Below are 19,889 nucleotides of genomic sequence, written 5' to 3' on the forward strand. Positions count from 1 at the left end.
CTCACACATAAAGATACTTGGTTTTAGAATCCTGTAGGAATTTTTTGCTTATTATTTTTAACAATTTAGTATAAATTCAGTAAAGTTGCATCAGTATTTCTTTAATTTCTTTTTCTTTTATTACCATACTGGCTAGCCCCTGCTGTCTTTAATAGAAGTGGTATAGTGGGTATCCTTGTCCTTTTTTTGTTTTTAAGAGGTAGCTTTCCAATGTTTCCCCATGAAGAAGAATGTTTACTATAGATTTTTAGTAGATACTTTTTTATTAGAGCTGAAGAAGTTCTTTTATATTCTGAGTTACTGGACATTTAAATTATGATTGAGTTTGAATTTTATCAAATGCTTCTTCTACATCTGCTAAGATGATTTATTTTCTTTTCTTTTGATATGGTGAATGACTTTTAAAGATTTCCTAATGATAACCTCCCCAGCATTTCTCAGATAAACCTAGTGTTTTCATTGTGTATTATCTTTTGGTACGTACTGCTTGATTCTATGTGCTGTTATTTTGTTTTAGATTTTTGTGACTGCAATTGTAAGTGAGACTGGCCTGTGGTTAATTTTCCTTTCCTACATTTCTCTGTCTGATTTTAGTTTCAAAGTTACCTTGGCCTCATAAAATGACTTGGAGAAACTCTTTTCATAAGTTCTCTGAATATTGTATAATATTGGAATGATTTGTAGCCTGAAAGTTTAGTGGAACTTGCCTATAAGACAATCAAAGCCTGGTGTTTTGTGTTTTGTTTTGTTTTAAGGAATATTTTTTTTTTACCACTGTCAGTTTCTTTAACATTCATAAGGCTGGTCAGGCTTTCTATATTTTGAGTGAGTTTGGTAAATTATATTTTCCTGAAAATTTTTACATTTTTAAAATTATTCTAGTAAGCTTCTTCTTAGTGTCCTCTTACGTTTTTATTAATGTTTCTACTGTCTCTGTAATTATGTACCCATGTTTATTCCTAATGTCATTTATATGTGCCTTGTCTTTTTCCTCCTGATCAACTTACCTATTTTATTGTTTTATGACCTATTTTTTAATTTTCTCCTTCCTTCCACTTTCTATTGGGTTATCTAACTTTTAAAATCTGACACTTGGTTCATTTACTCCAGTCTTTCTTCATCTCTATATATTTAAGATTAAACTCTACCTCTTGAAGTACTGTTTTATCTGTATCTTACCAGTTTTGAGATGAAGCAGTTTTATTTTATTTCAGTTATAAGTATTTTTAACATCTCTATTATTATGTTTTTCATTCCCCTACAAGTTATTTAGAGATGTTTTTATGTGCCACATTTAAGAGGGTTTCCTATCTATCTTTTTGTGGTTTACTTCGAACTTAATTGCACTGGAGTCAGAGAATGTGGTCTATATGACACCATTTTGTTGAGGTTTGGTGAGATTTGCTTTATGGCATAGACCTTTCATCATTTTTATAAATGGCCCATGTTGTACCTAAGAAGACTGTTTTGTTCATGTTACATGCAGAGTTCTCTATATGATTGCTTGAGGTTAATTGTTGTTCAAACATTCTATATATTGACTAATTTTTTTTCTGTTTGACCTATCAATAATTATTGAAATATTCCAATTATCATGGTCGAGTTTTTCTATTTCTAGCTATAGATCTCTCGATGTATATATTCAAAGCTGTTTCTTTAGGAGCATAGAAGTGCCTGGTAACCATGTCTATCCTTATTATACCTTCTACTTAAAACCTATTTTATTTTAATGTAGTTATTCCAGCTTTATTTTAGTTACTTGCTAACATGTCTTCTTCTATTTTTTTATTTCTAACTATTCTGTGCCTGTGTGCTGTAGAGTGTGTCTTACAAACATTTCTAAATCTGGGGTTTTCATTTTGTAATGCCCTCTGATGATTGCAAAAAATCCGCCTGCAATGCAGGAGACCTGGGTTCAATCCCTGGGTTGGGAAGATCCCCTGGATAAGGGAAAAGCTACCCACTCCAGTATTCTGGCCTGGAGAATTACATGGACTGTACAGTCCATGGGGTCGCAAAGAGTTGGACATGACTAAGTGACTTTCACTTTCACTTTCTGATGATGGCTATCTTTTAATGGGCAAGGATAGTCCATCAGTATTTACTGTAGTCCATTAATATTTCAGTAATGATTTCTATCATCTTGGGTTTTTTTAAATTTATTCCATATTTTAACTGATTTTTCCCTTCATGTTTGTTCATTCCACCCTGGCAGCTTAGACTTTCAGCACTCTATTTCTATTTTCAGGTGGTTACCTTGAAAACTTGTCATACATATTTAACTTGACATATGATGACTCAGACACCTGCTATGCAGGAGACCTGGGTTCAATCCCTGGAGAAGGGAACAGCTACACCCACTCCAGTATTCTGGCCTGGAGAATCCCATAAACAGGGGAGCCTAGCAGGCCAAAGTCCATGGGGTCGCAAAGAGTTGGACACAACTGAGCGACTTTCACTTTTCATTTTCACACTAAAGGAAAACAGTATATTAATTCCACTCTCTCAAAGAATACAAAGACATTGGAATCAAGTTAGATCCCATTCTTGATTTACATGCGCTTTCCTGGTGGCTCAGACGCATTGCCTGTAATGCGGTAGATTGGGGTTCGATCCCTGGGTCAGGAAGATCCCCTGGAGAAGGAAATGGCAACCCACTCTAGTACTCTGGCCTGGAAAATCCCATAGATGGAGGAGGCTGGTAGGCTACAGTCCATGGGGTTGCAAAGAGTCAGACACGACTGAGCGACTTCACTTTCTTACTTGACTTACATATTATTCTTGCCCAACATTTTTAAACTAGGACAGCCACTATGGAGAACAGTGTGGAGATTCCTTTAAAAATTGCAAATAGAACTGCCTTATGACCCAGCAATCCCACTGCTGGGCATACACACCGAGGAAACCAGAACACACGTCCTATTTTAAATCCACAAATTTGAAATTATCTTAGAATACACGACCATTGTTGTTTGAATTTACATAAATGTGTACGGTTTTATTTGTTCATTATTCCTTTTGCGTTGCAGACCACCCTTTGGTGAGCATTTTTCGTTCTTCCTAAACTATATCCTTTATAGTTCCTTTAGTGATAGTCTCTTGTTGATAAACTCCCTCAGGTGGTGTTATCTGTAAATATTTCATTTCCACCTCAATCTTGTTACTTTTGCTGAGAGCACAGTTTTAGGTTAATGGTTACCATTCCATTTTCTTTTGGCATCTGTTGTTTGATCTTGAGAAGTCTGGTGTCACTACAATTGTCCTTGCTTTGTAGGTGATCTCTCCTTTCTCCCTGGACTTTTTAAGCTCTTTGTCTTCGATGTTATGTAGTTTTACTACCTCCTGGCATGGCTTTCTTTTTATTTATCCTGTTTGGGATACATTATTCTTCCTGGAGCTGTGTGATCATGTTTGCATCATTCAAGAAAATTTGCAACCATATTTCTTAAAATATTGCCTCTTCATTCTATCATCTCCTTCTGAACTCTAGGTAGATGTGTGTTAGACATTCCCTCCATATCTCTTAATATCTTTTTCATGTTTTATTTCTTGTTTCCTATCTTCCTTATCTCATTTCTCTGACCTGCATTCTAGTTAATTTATTTGGTTATATCTTCCAATTAGCTGAAACTCTTCAGCCATATCTGAACTCCTGTTCAACTCATCCATTCATTGACTTATACTACTGCTTATATTTTTCCTTTCTAGAAGTACTAATCACTTGTTCTTATTCTTATTTTCAGATCTGTCTGTTCACACCTGATAATCTCTTGTTGCATGCTCATCCTTGCAAAAAAAGGTCCCTTTCTTTCTTTTTCTTCAACATATAGCTATTTTATACAGGCATACCTTAGAGATATTACAGACTTGGTTTCAGACCACTGCAATAAAATGAGTCACATGAATTTTTGTTTCCCAGTGCATATAAAAGTTATGTTTGTACTATGCTATCCCCTGGAGAAGGAAATGGCAACCCACTCCAGTATTCTTGCCTGGAGAATCCCGTGGATGGAAGAGCCTGGTGGGCTGCAGTCCGTGGGATCGCAAAGAGTCGGACACAACTGAGTGACTTCACTTCACTTATCATCTACTAAGTGTACAGTAGCATATGTCTTTTTTTTCTGTTTTGTAGCTTTGTAGTATTTTATTTTTTAATATAAATTTATTTATTTTAATTGGAGGTTAATTACTTTACAATATTGTATTGGTTTTGCCATACATCAACGTGAATCCACCACAGGTATACATGTGTTCCCCATCCTGAACCCCTCCTCCCTCCTCCCTCCCCATACCATCCCTCTGGATCATACTTTAATTTAAAATTACTTTATTACTAAAAAATGCTAACCATCATCTAAGCCTCAGCAAATCATATTCTTTGCTCCTGGTGGAGGGTATTTTCTAGATGTTGATGGCTGCTGATTGGTCAGGGTGGTGGTTGCTGAAGGCTGAGGTGGCTGTGGCAGTTTCTTAAAATAAGACAACAATGAAGTTTGCCTCACTGATCGACTCTTGCTTTCACAAATGGTTTCTTTGTAGCACGCACTACTGCTTAATAGCATTTTACCCATGGTAGAACCTCATTCAAAACATGAGTAAATCCTCTCAAACCCTGCCACTGCTTTATTAACTAAGTTTATGTAATATTCTGAATCCTTTGCTGCAATTTCAACAATCATTGTTTGCCATTTTATATAAGCGCGGTTCATAACGCTCCCAAAACAGCAGAGATCACCATAATGAATATAATAATGATGAAAAAGTTTGAAATATTGTGAGAATTACCAAAGTGTGATACAGAGACAGGAAGTGAGCAAACACTGTTGGAAAAATGGCACAGATAGACTTGCTCAACACAGAGTTGCCACAAACCTTCAATCTATAAAAAATGTGGTTATCTTTGAGGCATAGTAAAGCAAAGCATAAGAAAACAAGGTATTCCTGTAGTCTATATCTGACCATTCCAGCATCTATCCTCCTTGAGGATCTAAATCTATTTCTTCTCTTTCTGATGACTCACATAATAGTTTGCCTTATTGTATGTTTGGTGATCTTTGATTATAAGCTTATTGCTTGCTCAAATTAGTAGAAGTCTTGGGAGCCTAAACTGGGAATACTTTCCTCCAAAAATGGTCTGTTCTGTGTTTTACCAGCTGCCACAGAGTGCCACTGAACTGGGTCTTGGCTCCCTGCAGAATCCTGGGCTTAGCTTCTCTAACTTGCTATTGGCCCAAGACTCAGAAGGCAGCCAGCAGGCAGTGTGGCAATGGCATCTACCCCTCCCACTGGTTTCATTCCATCTTGATTTTGCCACCACTCTGGATCCAGCTCATTGGGTTCTTATCTGTGGAAGGGAGAGTGGGGATGGAAATGGGAAGTGTTCTTGGGGATTCACATTCATTTTGTGAGACCAGTAACACTTCAAGGGGTGAGCCCTACACAGGATATAGCTGTAAGAGAGTTTGTGAGCGCCTAATCCACCATATTGAAGACAAAAGTCCCCAAATTTTTGTTTTATGTTTTATTATGTTAACTTTCAAACATGGTTAGAGAGAACAGTGCAGTGAGTTCAAGTAGAGAAAAGAATAGTGCAGTGATCACCTACCTACCCATAACCCAGGTAGAATTATTGTTAATTCATGACCATACTGATTTCACCTGTATTTGCCCTACTGCCCCTGGATTACTTTGAAGCAAATACAAGGCTCTTTATTTATCTGCATTTTAGTGTGTATGTCTTAAAGACACCATGAGCTTTTCATAATGAAGTCAGGTCAATAACTAAAGATTTGTGCAATTCATAAATAAAGCAAAAATTTACATAACACTATTTAACCATTGTTTCTCACTTTTTCTAGTTGAAGTGTGACAGAACCCTGAAACGCCTACCAAATTATTATTAAAAAGTTGCAGTATGTCTAATATAAATTTATTGATATATAGATATTATCACCACAATTCTTTGAAAAATCAACAACCTTTGTATCATATCTGGTAGATAATGATGATGATGATAACAGCAAATACTTAAATGGCACTATGCGCCAAGAACAGTTCTAAGTCTTCTGCATCTAATAAACTCATTTAATCCTTACAACAATCCTATGAGATAGATACTATTTTCATTGACATTTTATAAATATGAGTTTTCAGGGAAATTTTCAGTAAGTTACCCAAGATCTTGAAGCTAGTACATGATGAAGCAGAAATATGAACCCAGACAGGCTGCATCTGGAAGTCATCGTTTCAAACAGCTATATACATACAGACTCTCTCAGAAAAATAAGCAGATTTTTACAGTCATCTTTCAAAACTGTGTCCTCCATAAGTTAGGTGTATCTGTTTTGGCGAGTTTACTATATGAGCCTAACTCATACCTGGTTCTGAAATATTCAGTTAGTTCAGTTCACTTGCTCAGTTATGTCTGACTCTTTGCAACCCCATGAATTGCAGCACACCAGGCCTCCCTGTCCATCACCATCTCCCGGAGTTCACTCAGACTTCAGTATTTAGCTTAATTTTTTTTAATTACTTACCTTGCTGACTTTGGATTTTATTATTATAAAAGTATATATCATTTCATGTTTATAATTTTGTATAATTTCTTAGGTACACTTCATGTCGGAGATGAAATTCGAGAAATCAATGGCATCAGTGTAGCCAACCAAACAGTGGAACAGCTGCAGAAAATGCTTGTGAGTAAATGAAAGTCTCTTTTTCTGAAATCGACTTTCAGTTCATTAACTTATTAAATAAGGGGTATTCTTTTGTAATCTGGTACCATCATCTGTGTGGTCTTGTGCAACATTCAGAGAAACTGAGAACTAGAAAAATGTTTACATGCAGCAGAGCTTAGAAACATTTTGCCCATTTTCAGCAGTGTGGGCTTGAACATTCTCCTTTCAGTCCTTTGTCTCCTGGTTCTTAGTGAGCAAATGGTTAAAGAAAACCTTTGCAGTTGTGCATACTTGTGAACTAGTTTCTCACTGACCTCAACTCTGTTGACATCAGCAATGTCAGAAACCTCTTTCCTGTGTAGCTGAGTCATAGCCAGCTATATGGGATTTCTCTATAGAGCAGGGGAAAGGAAAGTCATGGTAGACCAGGCCATTTTTTACCATATATATCCAAAATTGGTGTTCAAATTAGGCTTTGGATTGGGGCGGGCTGGGGGCTGCAGAATGACAGGCCCTGGCGAGCAGAGGGAGATGTTTAGACCTCTGGTCCTGCACCTTCTTCCCACCATAGTGTAGCAGCCTCCTGTGCTATTTATATCTACTGAAGGTACAATAAGCACCACAGAGTCACTGACAGTCAAAACTAAGGCCTAATTGAAACATGTATAATATCATATAGGAAATGAATCGCCAGTCCAGGTTCAATACAGGATGCTTGGAGCTGGTGCACTGGGATGACCCAGAGGGATGGTATGGGGAGGGAGGTGGGAGGGGGGTTCAGGATGGGGAACACGCGTACGCCCGTGGTGGATTCATGTTGATGTGTGACAGAACCAATACAATATTGTAAAGTAATTAGCCTCCAATTAAATAATTAAATTTTTTAAAAAACTAAGGCCTAAATTATGAAATAAAAAGATTTTATGGAGTACACCATCATCATGTAGCCTCCCAAATATAATTCTTACATAATTACTTGTTCTGTAGTCCATTTCAACTTGTATTCACTCAAAAGGCATGTCACTTAGAGTTATCTCCACATCTATGAAAAGATCACCGTCAGAGGTCTGTTGCACCATTGCTGTGTGAACAGGGCAGTCAGCCTTGACTTTGCAGGGCTGTTCCCAGGAGCAGCTTCCTTTGTCACTGTGAGCAGTTCCTGCTTTTGTAACTCGGTTTCGTTTTTAGGCCCCTGCGCTCTCGGCTGGCTTAAACTAAATACCCCCAAAACGTTTTCAGTGGTTTCTTACGCGTTGTTGTGTGCAACATTTGTTTGTTCAAAGAGCTCTCCTTTCTGTTTCCTCCAGCGGGAAATGCGGGGGAGTATCACCTTCAAGATCGTGCCAAGTTACCGCACTCAGTCATCGTCCTGTGAGGTAATAGCTCTATGAAATACCCCATCTCCTCTGGGTTCTTAACTAACTGTCTGCTGATGGCTGAATGTTTTGGCTTCTTCTGGGAAATTGTTTCTGCCTGTGCTGTTGATCACTGCACACCAATTTTACAACAAAGATAACGGAACAGAGTAGGTCCCACCCACCTACTCAGCCCTCTTCCACGGGGTTCTCCTCAGCACCTGAACTTCCTGCAGGCTGGAAGCGAAGCAAAATACATAGAGAGAAGCTCCAAATAATGACAGAGGTTTAATAAAGAATGGGTCTCTGGGGGAGGATGCAAGATGATAATTGCAATAATGTTTCCAGGAAGTATATTCACTTCCCTTGTTAAGAAGTCACATTAGATAGTTCTTCTTTCCAAGAATCTGAAAAGTGGTCTATTTCTTGTTAAGATAGTGTTATTCAAATAATTCTGACAGGTCTCTAGATGGATTTTAAGCCTATGAGGAATTGATAACTGATGTTATTAGTGGAATAGAGGTTTTTGCAACCTTCTGTGAAAGTGTTTAAATTGGAATGTTATCTGACTTGGAAACAAGTAAGTGTTCTAGAGTAATACAAACCCCAAGTTCCTTTCTTACAGTAGGCTTATCGTTGAGAAACTGTAGCTTTGCCAACCTATATTATTCAGTTTGCTATTGGTTAGCAAGTGAAAATCATTCTTTCTATATTTGGAAATATGAACCAGCCTAAGTGAGGGCATCCTTTGGCCATTGCACCTTCAGTTTGAATATTTTTTTCTGAAGCTCACACTTTCCTGTGCACCTTCCAAGTATGTGTAACATCAGTATGAAGTACAGTGAATGTTTAAGACTGGCTGGCAACTTACTGGAACCCGTCTAAAAAACTGAATTTGTACTTAGGAGAAGTTGAGGGAGAAGTTGTAATGTTTCTTCCTGTCTCTAGTAATGATGTAAATTTCACAAGAAAAATCAGAAGCTTCCTGTTTTTCCTAAACCTATTGAAGATATGTATAAGTATTTGTAGTTTCGTCAAGTATGTTTTTAGTGAGCCATGACAAGTGGGGTTTTTGTTATATCAAGTCTTGAGCTCCTCTTGGTGGCTTTTTATGGAACTTCAGTTATATTTCAAAACAAAATACAGAACTGCTTCTGTTCCAGGATTCAGTTTTGAAATTTTTTACCTAGTATACAAACCTTGCTGGAAAAGAAAAATTGTCACATGCATCTTTTATGTCAAGCATTCTGATATTCTAAAAATCATAAGTGGTCCTCATACCGTTTCACATCTTGGAAGAAATTTAGTAAATGCAATTGGTTTTTCTTTTTGGCTCACTAGCCAGAAGATAGTGTTAGTTATTAATGTAAGTTTCTCTAGTGTTTTTGAGTGGTTGAACTGGTTTTGAGGTAGGACCAGTAAGACACATAAATGCTATGCTCTTGAGTAAAAAGAGCCCCCTCTTCCCTTCTCAACCTCTGAATAGTAGGAATAAAAGTACCTCCCCCACCAATCTCTTTGACTCTCCTGTCCTCTGGCAGAGTTCAACCCTGTGGTTGAATTCTTCCCAGCTACAACAATACTTCCTAAAGAAAGGCTCTCTGGCTACCTATCTCAGCATCACCCTGGCCATTGGTAAAAGTGGGGACCCCTGGCCCTACTGACATGAGTCTCTGGGGGTGGCACCTAGACATTCTGCTCACTAACATCTGAGAATCCTCATCTAAGGGATCCCATTATTTAAAGGCCAACAGGTTCCAGAAGTTTTCTTTAAGTCTTCTAGAAAAAGCAAATGTCTTTTGAGCGGACATGCACATTTCAAAGATTTCCAAGAACTCAACTAAAATTTTAAATACTTACTTTCATCCTCTCCTTGTTTTAACATTATAGTTGATTTGGACAACAAGGGAGTGGAGCCTGAAAAGGATTTTGAGTGTGTCATGTAGTATAGTTGGCTGTGGCTGCTGGAATCTTCGCCAGAAGTGTAATATTTGTAGAGGCTCAAAATTATTGTTTTAATTAATCTGCTAAAATATTCTAAAAAAAATAAAGGTTTCTTCTCTGGTCTATAACTATCTCTTACCCTTATTGGTAATACCTAGCCTAGAAAGATTCTAAGGTGATTGCAACGTAAGAAGTTTTTTTTAAGGTTCACTTCACTTCCCTGGTGGCTCAGACGGTAAAGCGTCTGTCTACAATGTGGGAGACCTGGGTTCGATCCCTGGGTCGGGAAGATTCCCTGGAGAAGGAAATGGCAACCCACTCCAGTACTCTTGCCTAGAAAATCCCATGGACAGAGGAGCCTGGTGCAGGCTCCTCTGTCCATGGGGTTACAAAGAATCGGGCATGACTGAGTGACTTCACTTCAAATTGTGTCATTCAGTAACTTTTGATACTGAGGTACCTAAAGATTATTAAATACTTTTAACACCTAATTTTCAATTTTAAAAGATATGCAGTTGGGATCTTTAGCACAATGTTATAGTAATCTTTGTCACTTTACAGTAGTTGATAGGATTTTAATATCAAGTCACCCTTCAGGTTCTCATTTTAAAAAAGCAAAGGTTATAGAATGTTAGAGACAGGAAAGAAATGATTAATGAAATGACACGGTCATCACTTACAACGTGAATCTTCAGACTGCACAAACATTTTTTTCATGCTTCTCTGAAATCATGCAAGTAAGTCAGTATGGCACCTTTACAGCTAAAACCTCAAAGGAAATGGTTGTCAGACTGTGGTTGTAACTGTTAATGTGAATATCTCTTGTTTCTCTGCTGGTGTTCTGTGTTAATGAACCTTGTGTCTTATTTCAGAGAGATTCCCCCTCCACTTCCAGACAGTCCCCAGCTAATGGTCATAGCAGCACTAACAATTCTGTTTCGGTAAGAACTCTAGCTCCACACAGCAAAGTGTGACAATTTTGTTGGTGCCACCTGCCATGAGTGTTCTAGTTACATGTGTTCAGTGGAAATATTGTCTTCTGCCGATATACAAGGCTACTACAGCTACAATGCAGTTTACTCCTGGAAAATCTTGTTCTTCTCATTGAAAATACCTTTCATTAGTTAAATTTGAAGAAATGTAGTTCAAGACTGCTTTGGTCATTCTCAAAATATTTCTGTGTCACCCAGCTACTGTCTATGACTTTGCTCAAAGTTATCAGAGGATTTAAATGGAAATTTGTTGAAATTTCTCAACATTTTTTTTCACTTGAAAAAGATAAAGAAATGTAAGAATTTTGCAGAGTAGGAATTTGGGTATTCTCGGGCTTTGTAGTTGTCTATTCTGAGTGATATCAGCAACATGTTTAGTTTCCGCTATCTAAGTTTACGAATTGGTGTGCCCTCTGTTATTGTGGTACGTGCACATACTTCTGTGAATTATAAGCCTTGCCTGGATATGAAAAGCAAAAGGAACTGGCTTCAAACTGCACTTAAGCCACGCTATTATCACATCTTTAACACAAAGTACTTTATATTTTGACTTGAACTTGGAATTTTACTTTTTTTCAGAACTATCCATTTTGGAAAGTAAAAAGAATGGTTTTTAATTTATGTAAGCAAATGGGAGCACTTATGGGTGCAGGTGTGTGAATTTTTGAAATATTTTGAAATAAGAAAATCTCTTAAGTTGCTGATATTGCTGTTAAAAATGAGAGTTCTAATGATACAGCAGTATCACTCTTTTCCTATTAACTTGCCCTTTAAAAATATATCATTTTTATGAGGTAAATTTGTAAATAATTTGAGATAACTTGTAAATAATTTGAGATCACCTCAGATGGAATGATATAAGTAAGAGAAATGTTAGAAAATTTCCTGTAACTTTTATTTTCAACTTCAAAATAGGCTACCGAAGGAATTCATTTATAACACTTAACATTTAACAACTCTAAGATGGTGAAAAATCCATACAACCATTGAATTTTTCAAAATCTTAAATGGTTGCAGTGACTAAGTTGAAAAGGGCAACAGCTCTTTTGAGTTTTGAGGGGGTTTTTTAAATAGGCTGTTTAACTTGCAGTGGCTTTTGTGTTGAAGATGCTGAGTTGTTTCTTAAGAACACATTTCTCTCTGCTTAAATTTACCTGCTTTCTTCAGCTTGCTGCTAAATGGCCTGGGTTTGATTTTTCTTTTTTGATAACTCAACATTTCTGAGAAATGGAATAATGTATATTATCTCTTTACAACTTAAATCTAGCTCATTTTTTAACCATAATGTAACAAAACACACAAATTACCTTGTACTCTTTGAAAAGTAAATGAAAATTTTTCTCCTGGGTTGGCTTTATTCTACAGGACTTGCCATCAACTACCCAACCAAAAGGACGACAGGTGAATAGATATCCTCTATAGAAACTTCTCTAAACTGAGCTGCTAATAGCCAATCCTTTATTAACCCTTTCCATCCCATAATGTCTGCATTTTGGACCATAACATTTGAGCATTGAGAGCTTGTACCATTTCATTTTAACACATTACACATGACTAATTCTCTATAAGGACTTTTTCCCTAACATCTTTGTAGCTGTGATGGTTATTGTAATTTCAACCTGATCATTTTGTGTTGATGGTTAAGAATTCAGCCTTTGGGGATCTTATGGGCCTGCCTCTAGGGTGGAAATAAATTTTTAAAGGCTACAGAATTCTTCGAATTCTAAGAATAACTAAAATGTACATGCCAATGAACATTTTTAAGCAATAATTATCTGATGTTTGTAGGTTTTTTTCTTAATTTGTATCTGCATGTGTGTTTCTAAAAGCCATATACAGTGGGGAAAAAACAACAGAAAAATCCTGGCTTTACGTCCTAATCAAACATGAAAAGTTAAGTGCTGCCTGAGCCAAGCAACTTTTATTTGCTGGCACTTTGAGTATAAATTTTAGGTGCAAATGCAGAGACTTATAACTTTTATAGGCTGGATTTCTGAAAAGAAACAAACAGAATAGTAACACAATAGGTCCAAACCCTTCAGGTTGGTTTTACAGTGACTTTAATATTAATATTCAAATGTAAGTTCAAGATAGAAATTTTATGGAATTTTTCTTGAAATGTGCTCTTAAAAGTAATCAAATTGGGAGTTAAGATTTGCATCAACTAGCACCTGATAGAAATCACTCAAATGATGCAATACTGAATATCTAGCACCTTGTTTTACATTATTTAGAAATCCAGTAATTCATAAAATGGTGCCATGTGATAACCCCTTGTATGCTAATCTGTTTCCTTTTATATTTACTAGTTATATTTACATATTATAAAACTCAGAGCCTTGAACTATCCATCTCCTGAAGCTCTGTGCAGATTTTAAGTGTTACATTGGCAAACGTAGGACTTAAATTCATTTTTCTTCTCGAAGAAGAGTAAAATGCAAATATAAAGTAGAAATGCTATTTGCAAAGTTAAACTACCTTTAAATACTTTTTTAAAATGTTTGGATTACAGTTAAGTTTATCAGCAGTGTGTAGATACACTGCCAGTTGTCATGGAGGCATTTTATAGCACGTTACCAACACTGAGTTCTTGCTAGTTTCATATCGTGCTGCTTTAGGGTTAAAACCTTCCCTGAATGCTTGTGGTTATGGCTTAAAGCCTGCCACGTGATCATGACAACTTACCCATAATATCAATTACATATATGCAGATTTTCAAACGGTAAGCATATTTCACTATAATTTTAAGCCTATTCTGTTATAGTAAAAGCAGAAATTAAGTCTTTATTGAACAAATATCTTAACTGTTCTATCCAAATAAAAAGAGCAGAGATTTGTAACTGTACACATCAAAAATAGTACATTGTTCTAGTGGTAGCAGTTTTTTGTGTTGTATTTCCATGCATCATATTTGTGTTCACCATCTAATGTCCTGTTCGTATTGTAGTGTTAGTCCATGGTTATTCAGTTAGAGCTGACTGTTTTCTTTCATATCACCATGGCATTTTTTCTTACCAACTCCTGTTTTATAGATCTATGTAAGAGCACAATTTGAATATGATCCAGCTAAGGATGACCTCATCCCCTGCAAAGAAGCTGGCATTCGATTCAGAGTTGGTGACATTATCCAGATTATTAGTAAGGACGATCACAATTGGTGGCAGGGTAAACTGGAAAACTCCAAAAATGGAACAGCAGGTCTCATTCCTTCTCCAGAACTTCAGGAATGGTATGTCTGTGTTGTGTTGTTTTGGTTTCTCATATAAACGAAGCCTGGCAAGCCATTTGTCACCTTTATATTTTGCTGTTTTATAGGGTAAAACCTGTTTAATATATTCTTTGCTCTATTAGCCCAACGCAATTCAAATGAGTCTGCCGAGAATCCTCAGTTGTCAGCCCCAAGTGAGCTCCTATTTATAGAGTCAGGTCTTTGTTTCACACAGAAGGAGATGAAGGTCTAGAGAGAGGCTGAGTCGAGTCATAGTCACACCGTGATCTCTTAGCAGAGCCCTCTACGCTTGTATGCTGTTTCCAGCCTTTTAGAATTGCATTTTTTTAAAATGTACCCTCTCTTTGCCCCTCCACATGCTCTCACCAACCCCATTCCACTCCACCACCAGTGAAAAACTCAGATGCCAGGATTCACTGTCACTCCAGGTATTTAAACTGTTTCACTATTAGAAAGGAGACAGCAGCTTCGTTCTTTACCCTGCCAGGTCTTTAAAAATGTGTGTCTGTTATAAAGTTTAAGCTTTGAAAGCAGGTTAAAATCAGGCAGTTTTCAGACATGTTTTTAACTGAGAGGAGTCAGGGATTACTGTATATTTTGGTAAAATCTATTTCTGTTATTAATGTTATAATTTGCTGTTTTTTGAAAAATGCTGATAGTTTTACCTTTGTCTGTACTTTGGCAATATATATCAGAAATCTAGTGCCAAAGAGATCTGCATGTCCAAAATACTTATTTGAACGTAACTAAAAGAGACTAAAGGCATCAAGTTCATAGACGCATAGTTTTTTTCACCCAGTTTTTTACTAATTAAAAGGATTTTTCAGTTAATCTCTTTTGCTTGATCACTTCTTTCAGCTATTCCAGTGTTCCCAAAAATACTTTTAAATTTAGCACGTTGGAGCTAAGAACTTCAGATGCCATCATTTTATACTAGGAAACATAGGCCCACATAACAGAAGTAGAAGCCTTCCCTCTGATGCCGTCTTTGGGTCCGATCTTCAAAAAACAATTCAAGTATTAGTGAGAGGAAAGTGATGTCTAAGTCCTTTTGCTAGTGATGTTATTATGTTAGCACTGATATTTACATTTTACAAAATGTGTTCTTGAATGTTGCCATATATGAATGAGTGTCTCTTGAAAATATTTATGTATATTCTACACCTCTTCTCCCTGGTCAGATCATTTGTATAAATTATGTCTCATCAATACCTATAACTCTTAAGTCCCCTGGGGGAAGCCTGAGAAATGACAGTGGAAAAGCAGATTTGCTTCCTGTTTCCTATAATGGTAGACTAGATTGTCTGGACCAATCCTCCTGGTGGAAAAAAATGAAAAGTGCTGCAGAAAATATGTTTTTGAAAATTACCTTAAAAGCACTGAGTACCTGAAAAGGTATTGGGGAACTCAGTGACCAGTTTTTATATGAAAGCTATTAATCAGAGCAGTAAAAATGAGAGTTCCAAATTGGTCCACTTTGGCATGAGGGCATTTCTGTTACTAAGAACTCCTCTGCCAGAGGACCAAGGTTAAGACCCAGTAAGGCCTGTGTAAGTAGGAGAATCAGTTAGGAGACCCATCCCACACTGTCAGGACTGCAAAAAGCTATACCCCTAGGTTAAGAGCAAACTAATAAGCATTCCCTTACTTCCCTTCCACACCAGGGGACTGTAGAGAAGGATGCCTTGTCAGTGAGCAGAGCAAAAGGAAAACAAAGTTCCCCTGAAAACATTGTGGCCACTGGTCTACCCCAAATGAATTTGCACCCAGGTACACATAGCCTGGGACAGCCAGGGAAAGTCCAGCTATGCACTTGGTGTGAGGTTTCTTGTTTACTAATACTTCCATATATCTGTTATAATCAGTAATGTGCTTCTGTGAAGACCTACAAGACCTTCTGGAACTCACACCAAAAAAAAAAAAATGTACTTGTCATCATAGAGGAATGGAATACAAAAGTAGGAAGTCAAGAGAAACCTGGAGTAACAGGCAAGTTTGGCCTTGGAGTGCAAAATGAAGCAGGGCAAAGGCTAACAGAGTTTTGCCAAAAGAATGCACTGGTCATAGCAAACACCCTCTTCCTACGACACAAGAGATGTCTCTACACATGGACATCACCAGATGGTCAATACAGAAATCAGATTGATTGATTATATTCTTTGCAGCCAAAGATGGAGAAGCTCTATACAGTTGGCAAAAACAAGACCGGGAGCTGACTGTGGCTTAGATCATGAACTCCTTACTGCAAAATTCAGACTTAAATGGAAGAACATAGGGAAAACCACTAGGCTATTCAGGTATGACCTAAATCAAATCCCTTACAATTATACAGTGTAAGTGACAAATAGATTCAAGGGATTAGATCTGATAGAGTGCCTGAAGAACTATGGACAGAGGTTCGTAACATTGTACAGCAGGCGGTGATCAAAACCATCCCCAAGAAAAATCCAAAAAGGTTGTCTGAGGAGGCCTTACAGATAGTTGAGACAAGAAGAGAAGCAAAAGGCTAGGAGAAAAGGAAAGATATACCCATTTGAATGCAAAGTTCCAAAGAATAGCAAGGAGAGATAAGAAAGCCTTCCTCAGTGATCAATGCAAAGAAATAGAGGAAAACAATAGAATGGGAAAGACTAGAGATCTCTTCAAGAAAATTAGAGATACCAAGGGAACATTTCATGCAAAGATGGGCTCAATAAAGGACAGAAATGGTAAGGACCTAACAGAAGAAGAAGATATTAAGAAGAGGTGGCAAGAATACACAGAAGAACTGTACAAAAAAAGATCTTCACAACCCAGATAATCATGATGGTGTGATCACTCACCTAGAGCCAGACATCCTGGCATGTGAATTCAAGTGGCCCTTAGGAAGCATCACTACAAACAAAGCTAGTGGAGGTGATGGAATTCCAACTGAGTTATTTCAAATCCTAAAAGATGATGCTTTTAAAGTGCTGCATTCAATATGCCAGCACATTTGGAAAACTCAGCAGTGGCCACAGGACTGGAAAAGGTCCATTTTCATTCCAGTCCCAAAGAATGCTCAAACTACCACACAATTGGACTCATTTCACATGCTAGCAAGATAATGCTCAAAATCCTTCAAGCTATGCTTCAACAGTATGTGAACCGAAAACTTCCAGATGTACAAGCTGGATTTAGAAAAGGCAGAGGAACCAGAGATCAAATTGCCAACATCCACTGGATCATAGGAAAAGCAAGAGAATTCCAGAAAAACATCGACTTCTGCTTTACTGACTATCCTAAAGCCTTTGACTGTGTAGATCACAACAAGCTGGAAAATGGGAATACCAGACCACCTTACTTGCCTCCTGAGAGATCTATATGTAGGTCAGGAAGCAACAATTAGAACTGGACATGGAACAACAGACTGGTTCCAATTCAGGAAAGGGAGTACGTCAAGGTGGTATATTGTCACCCTGGCTATTTAACTTATATGCAGAGTACATCATGTTAAATACCGGGCTGGATGAAGCACAAACTGGGATTAAGATTGCTGGGAGAAATATCAATAACTTCAGATATGCAGATGACACCACCCTTATGACAGAAAGCAAAGAAGAACTAAAGAGCTTCTTGATGAAGGTGAAAGAGGAGAGTGAAAAAGCTAGCTTAAAACTCAACATTAAAAAATGAAGATCATGGCATCCAGTCCCATCACTTCATGGCAAATAGATGGGGAAACAATGGAAACAGTGAGAGAGTTTATTTTCTTGCGCTCCAAAATCACTGTGGATGGTGACTGCAGCCTTGAAAATTAAGACGCTTGCTCCTTAGAAGAAAAGCAATGACAAACCTAGACAGCATATTAAAAAGCAGAGACATTACTTTGCCTATAAAGGTCCATATAGACAAAGCTATGGTTTTTCCAGTAGTCATATATGGATGTGTGAGCTGGACAATAAAAAAGGCTGAGCACAGAAGAATTGATGCCTTCGAACTGTGGTGCTGGAGAATACTCTGAGAGTCCCTTGGACAGCAAGGAGATCAAACCAGTCAATCCTAAAGGAAATCAACCCTGAATATTCATTGGAAGGACTGATGCTGAAGCTCCAATACTTTGGCCACCTGATGTAAAGAGCCAACTCATTGGAAAAGACCCTGATGCTGGGAAGGATTGAAGGCAGAAGGGGACGGGGACGACAGAGGATGAGATGGTTGGATAGCATCACCGACTCAATGGACATGAGTTTCAGCCAACTCCAGGAGATAGTAAAGGACAGGGAAGCCTGGCATGCTGCAGTCCATGGGGTCGCAAAGAGTCAGACATAAATGAGTGACTGAACAACAATGCTTAAAAAATATCTTCAGAGTATGTGGGGAGGGATGAATGGCATAACAGATTCGAAATAGAACCTAAAGGAATTTCCAAGGACAAAAAAATGCACTAACAAAAACTTAGTGGCCACATACCTATTACAATTTTTTTTTAATTTTTAAATTAAATTTCTAAACATTTTTTAATGTTTTCATCAACAGGTCAATGGATAAACAAATTATGGCATACCCATACAATAGGATGCAGTTAAAAGAATTATTGGCAACACACAACAATATGAGTGAAACTCAAAACCACTAGGCTGGGTTTCTAGGCAAAACAGTTATAATTCCCTTATATAAAACTCTAGAAAATCAAAACTAACCTTTAGTTCCTGGGGATCTGTAGGAGGAAGGAGGAATTACAGAAGGGCATAAGAAAAGTCCTGGGATGATGAAAATATTTGTTATTTTGATTATGGTGATGGTTTCATGGGATGTATAATATTTCAAAACTGAAATTTTATACTTTATATATTATGTTCAGTTTACTGCAGAAAAACCGAGCTCAGTAAAGTTGCAGAGACTATAGAGGGAGAAAGGAATTCTAACTAGAATAATGAGGAAGAGGCCCACTGGGCAGTATGTTCCTTGAGATGTTGAATAGGACTTTGGAGGTACAAGAAGAGATTCCCAGCTGAGGGGAAAAAGAATTCCTTGTTGAAAAAGTGAATTGGTCTCTAGAATGTCATATGGTAGACATGTAATGCTAATGAGAAAGATTTGAAACAATACTATCAGCCAAACCCGGAAGCTTTGTTTAGATGTATTGCTAGCAAATCAAATTTTTCACATTCTCCAGATGAGAAATCAATTTTTTTGAACCCAAATACCTTACCTTCTTTATCCGTGGTAAATTTCATCTTGCTTGACAAGGCCCATCAGTCTAATCCTTGGATATGATTTGAGTCCCTGAATGTGTCATCCCTTCCCTTGCCTACTAGATCCGCATCCAAGTCAGCAATAAATGTTAAACATGTGTTTGAAATTTCCTCCATGTTGACCTAAATTCTAACAGTTTTCTTGCACTTACAGAGCTAAAAGAAATAATGTTCATTTCCTGAGTGCCTGGTAAAAATCAGTTTCATTCCTCTCTCGTTACACCACATATGACCACACCACGAAGTTTTACTGGGAACTTTTTTTAAGCTTAAAATCATTTCTTGTAAGATACTCTGTACACTATAACATAAGCTTCACAAGGTCAGGATTTTTTTTTATTTTGGTCTCTTAACCTTTCAAAAATGCCTCAGTTCTGTTTAGGTTTCCAAAGAGCGTATGCCTCACAGAAGCTGTAGTTATGACTAACAGCACATATTGGCTTGTACTGGAAGAATTCCCAAAGGTTTCATCAGCC

General features: G+C 37.4%; 1 protein-coding gene across 9 annotated transcripts in view; it reads left to right on the forward strand.

Annotated features, from left to right (window-relative positions):
- CASK (calcium/calmodulin dependent serine protein kinase) overlaps positions 1 to 19,889 on the forward strand; it is a 392,189-nt gene that overhangs the window by 341,507 nt on the left and 30,793 nt on the right. For 4 of the 9 annotated variants that reach the window (XR_005725457.1, XM_040266154.1, XM_040266155.1 and 1 more), the window contains 5 exons: positions 6,610 to 6,695; positions 7,985 to 8,053; positions 10,849 to 10,917; positions 12,334 to 12,369; positions 14,001 to 14,197. Coding sequence is in view for 8 of the 9 variants with exons in the window: in XM_040266154.1 (XP_040122088.1) it covers positions 6,610 to 6,695; positions 7,985 to 8,053; positions 10,849 to 10,917; positions 12,334 to 12,369; positions 14,001 to 14,197 (457 nt within the window). In the remaining variant the exon portion in view is untranslated. The remainder of the gene's footprint in view (positions 1 to 6,609; positions 6,696 to 7,984; positions 8,054 to 10,848; positions 10,918 to 12,333; positions 12,370 to 14,000; positions 14,198 to 19,889) is intronic. The other 5 variants (XM_040266156.1, XM_040266158.1, XM_040266160.1 and 2 more) reach the window with 3 other exon arrangements.

This window comes from Oryx dammah, unplaced genomic scaffold, assembly GCF_014754425.2.
Source record: "Oryx dammah isolate SB20612 unplaced genomic scaffold, SCBI_Odam_1.1 HiC_scaffold_23, whole genome shotgun sequence".
NCBI classification, from domain to species: Eukaryota; Metazoa; Chordata; class Mammalia; order Artiodactyla; family Bovidae; genus Oryx; species Oryx dammah.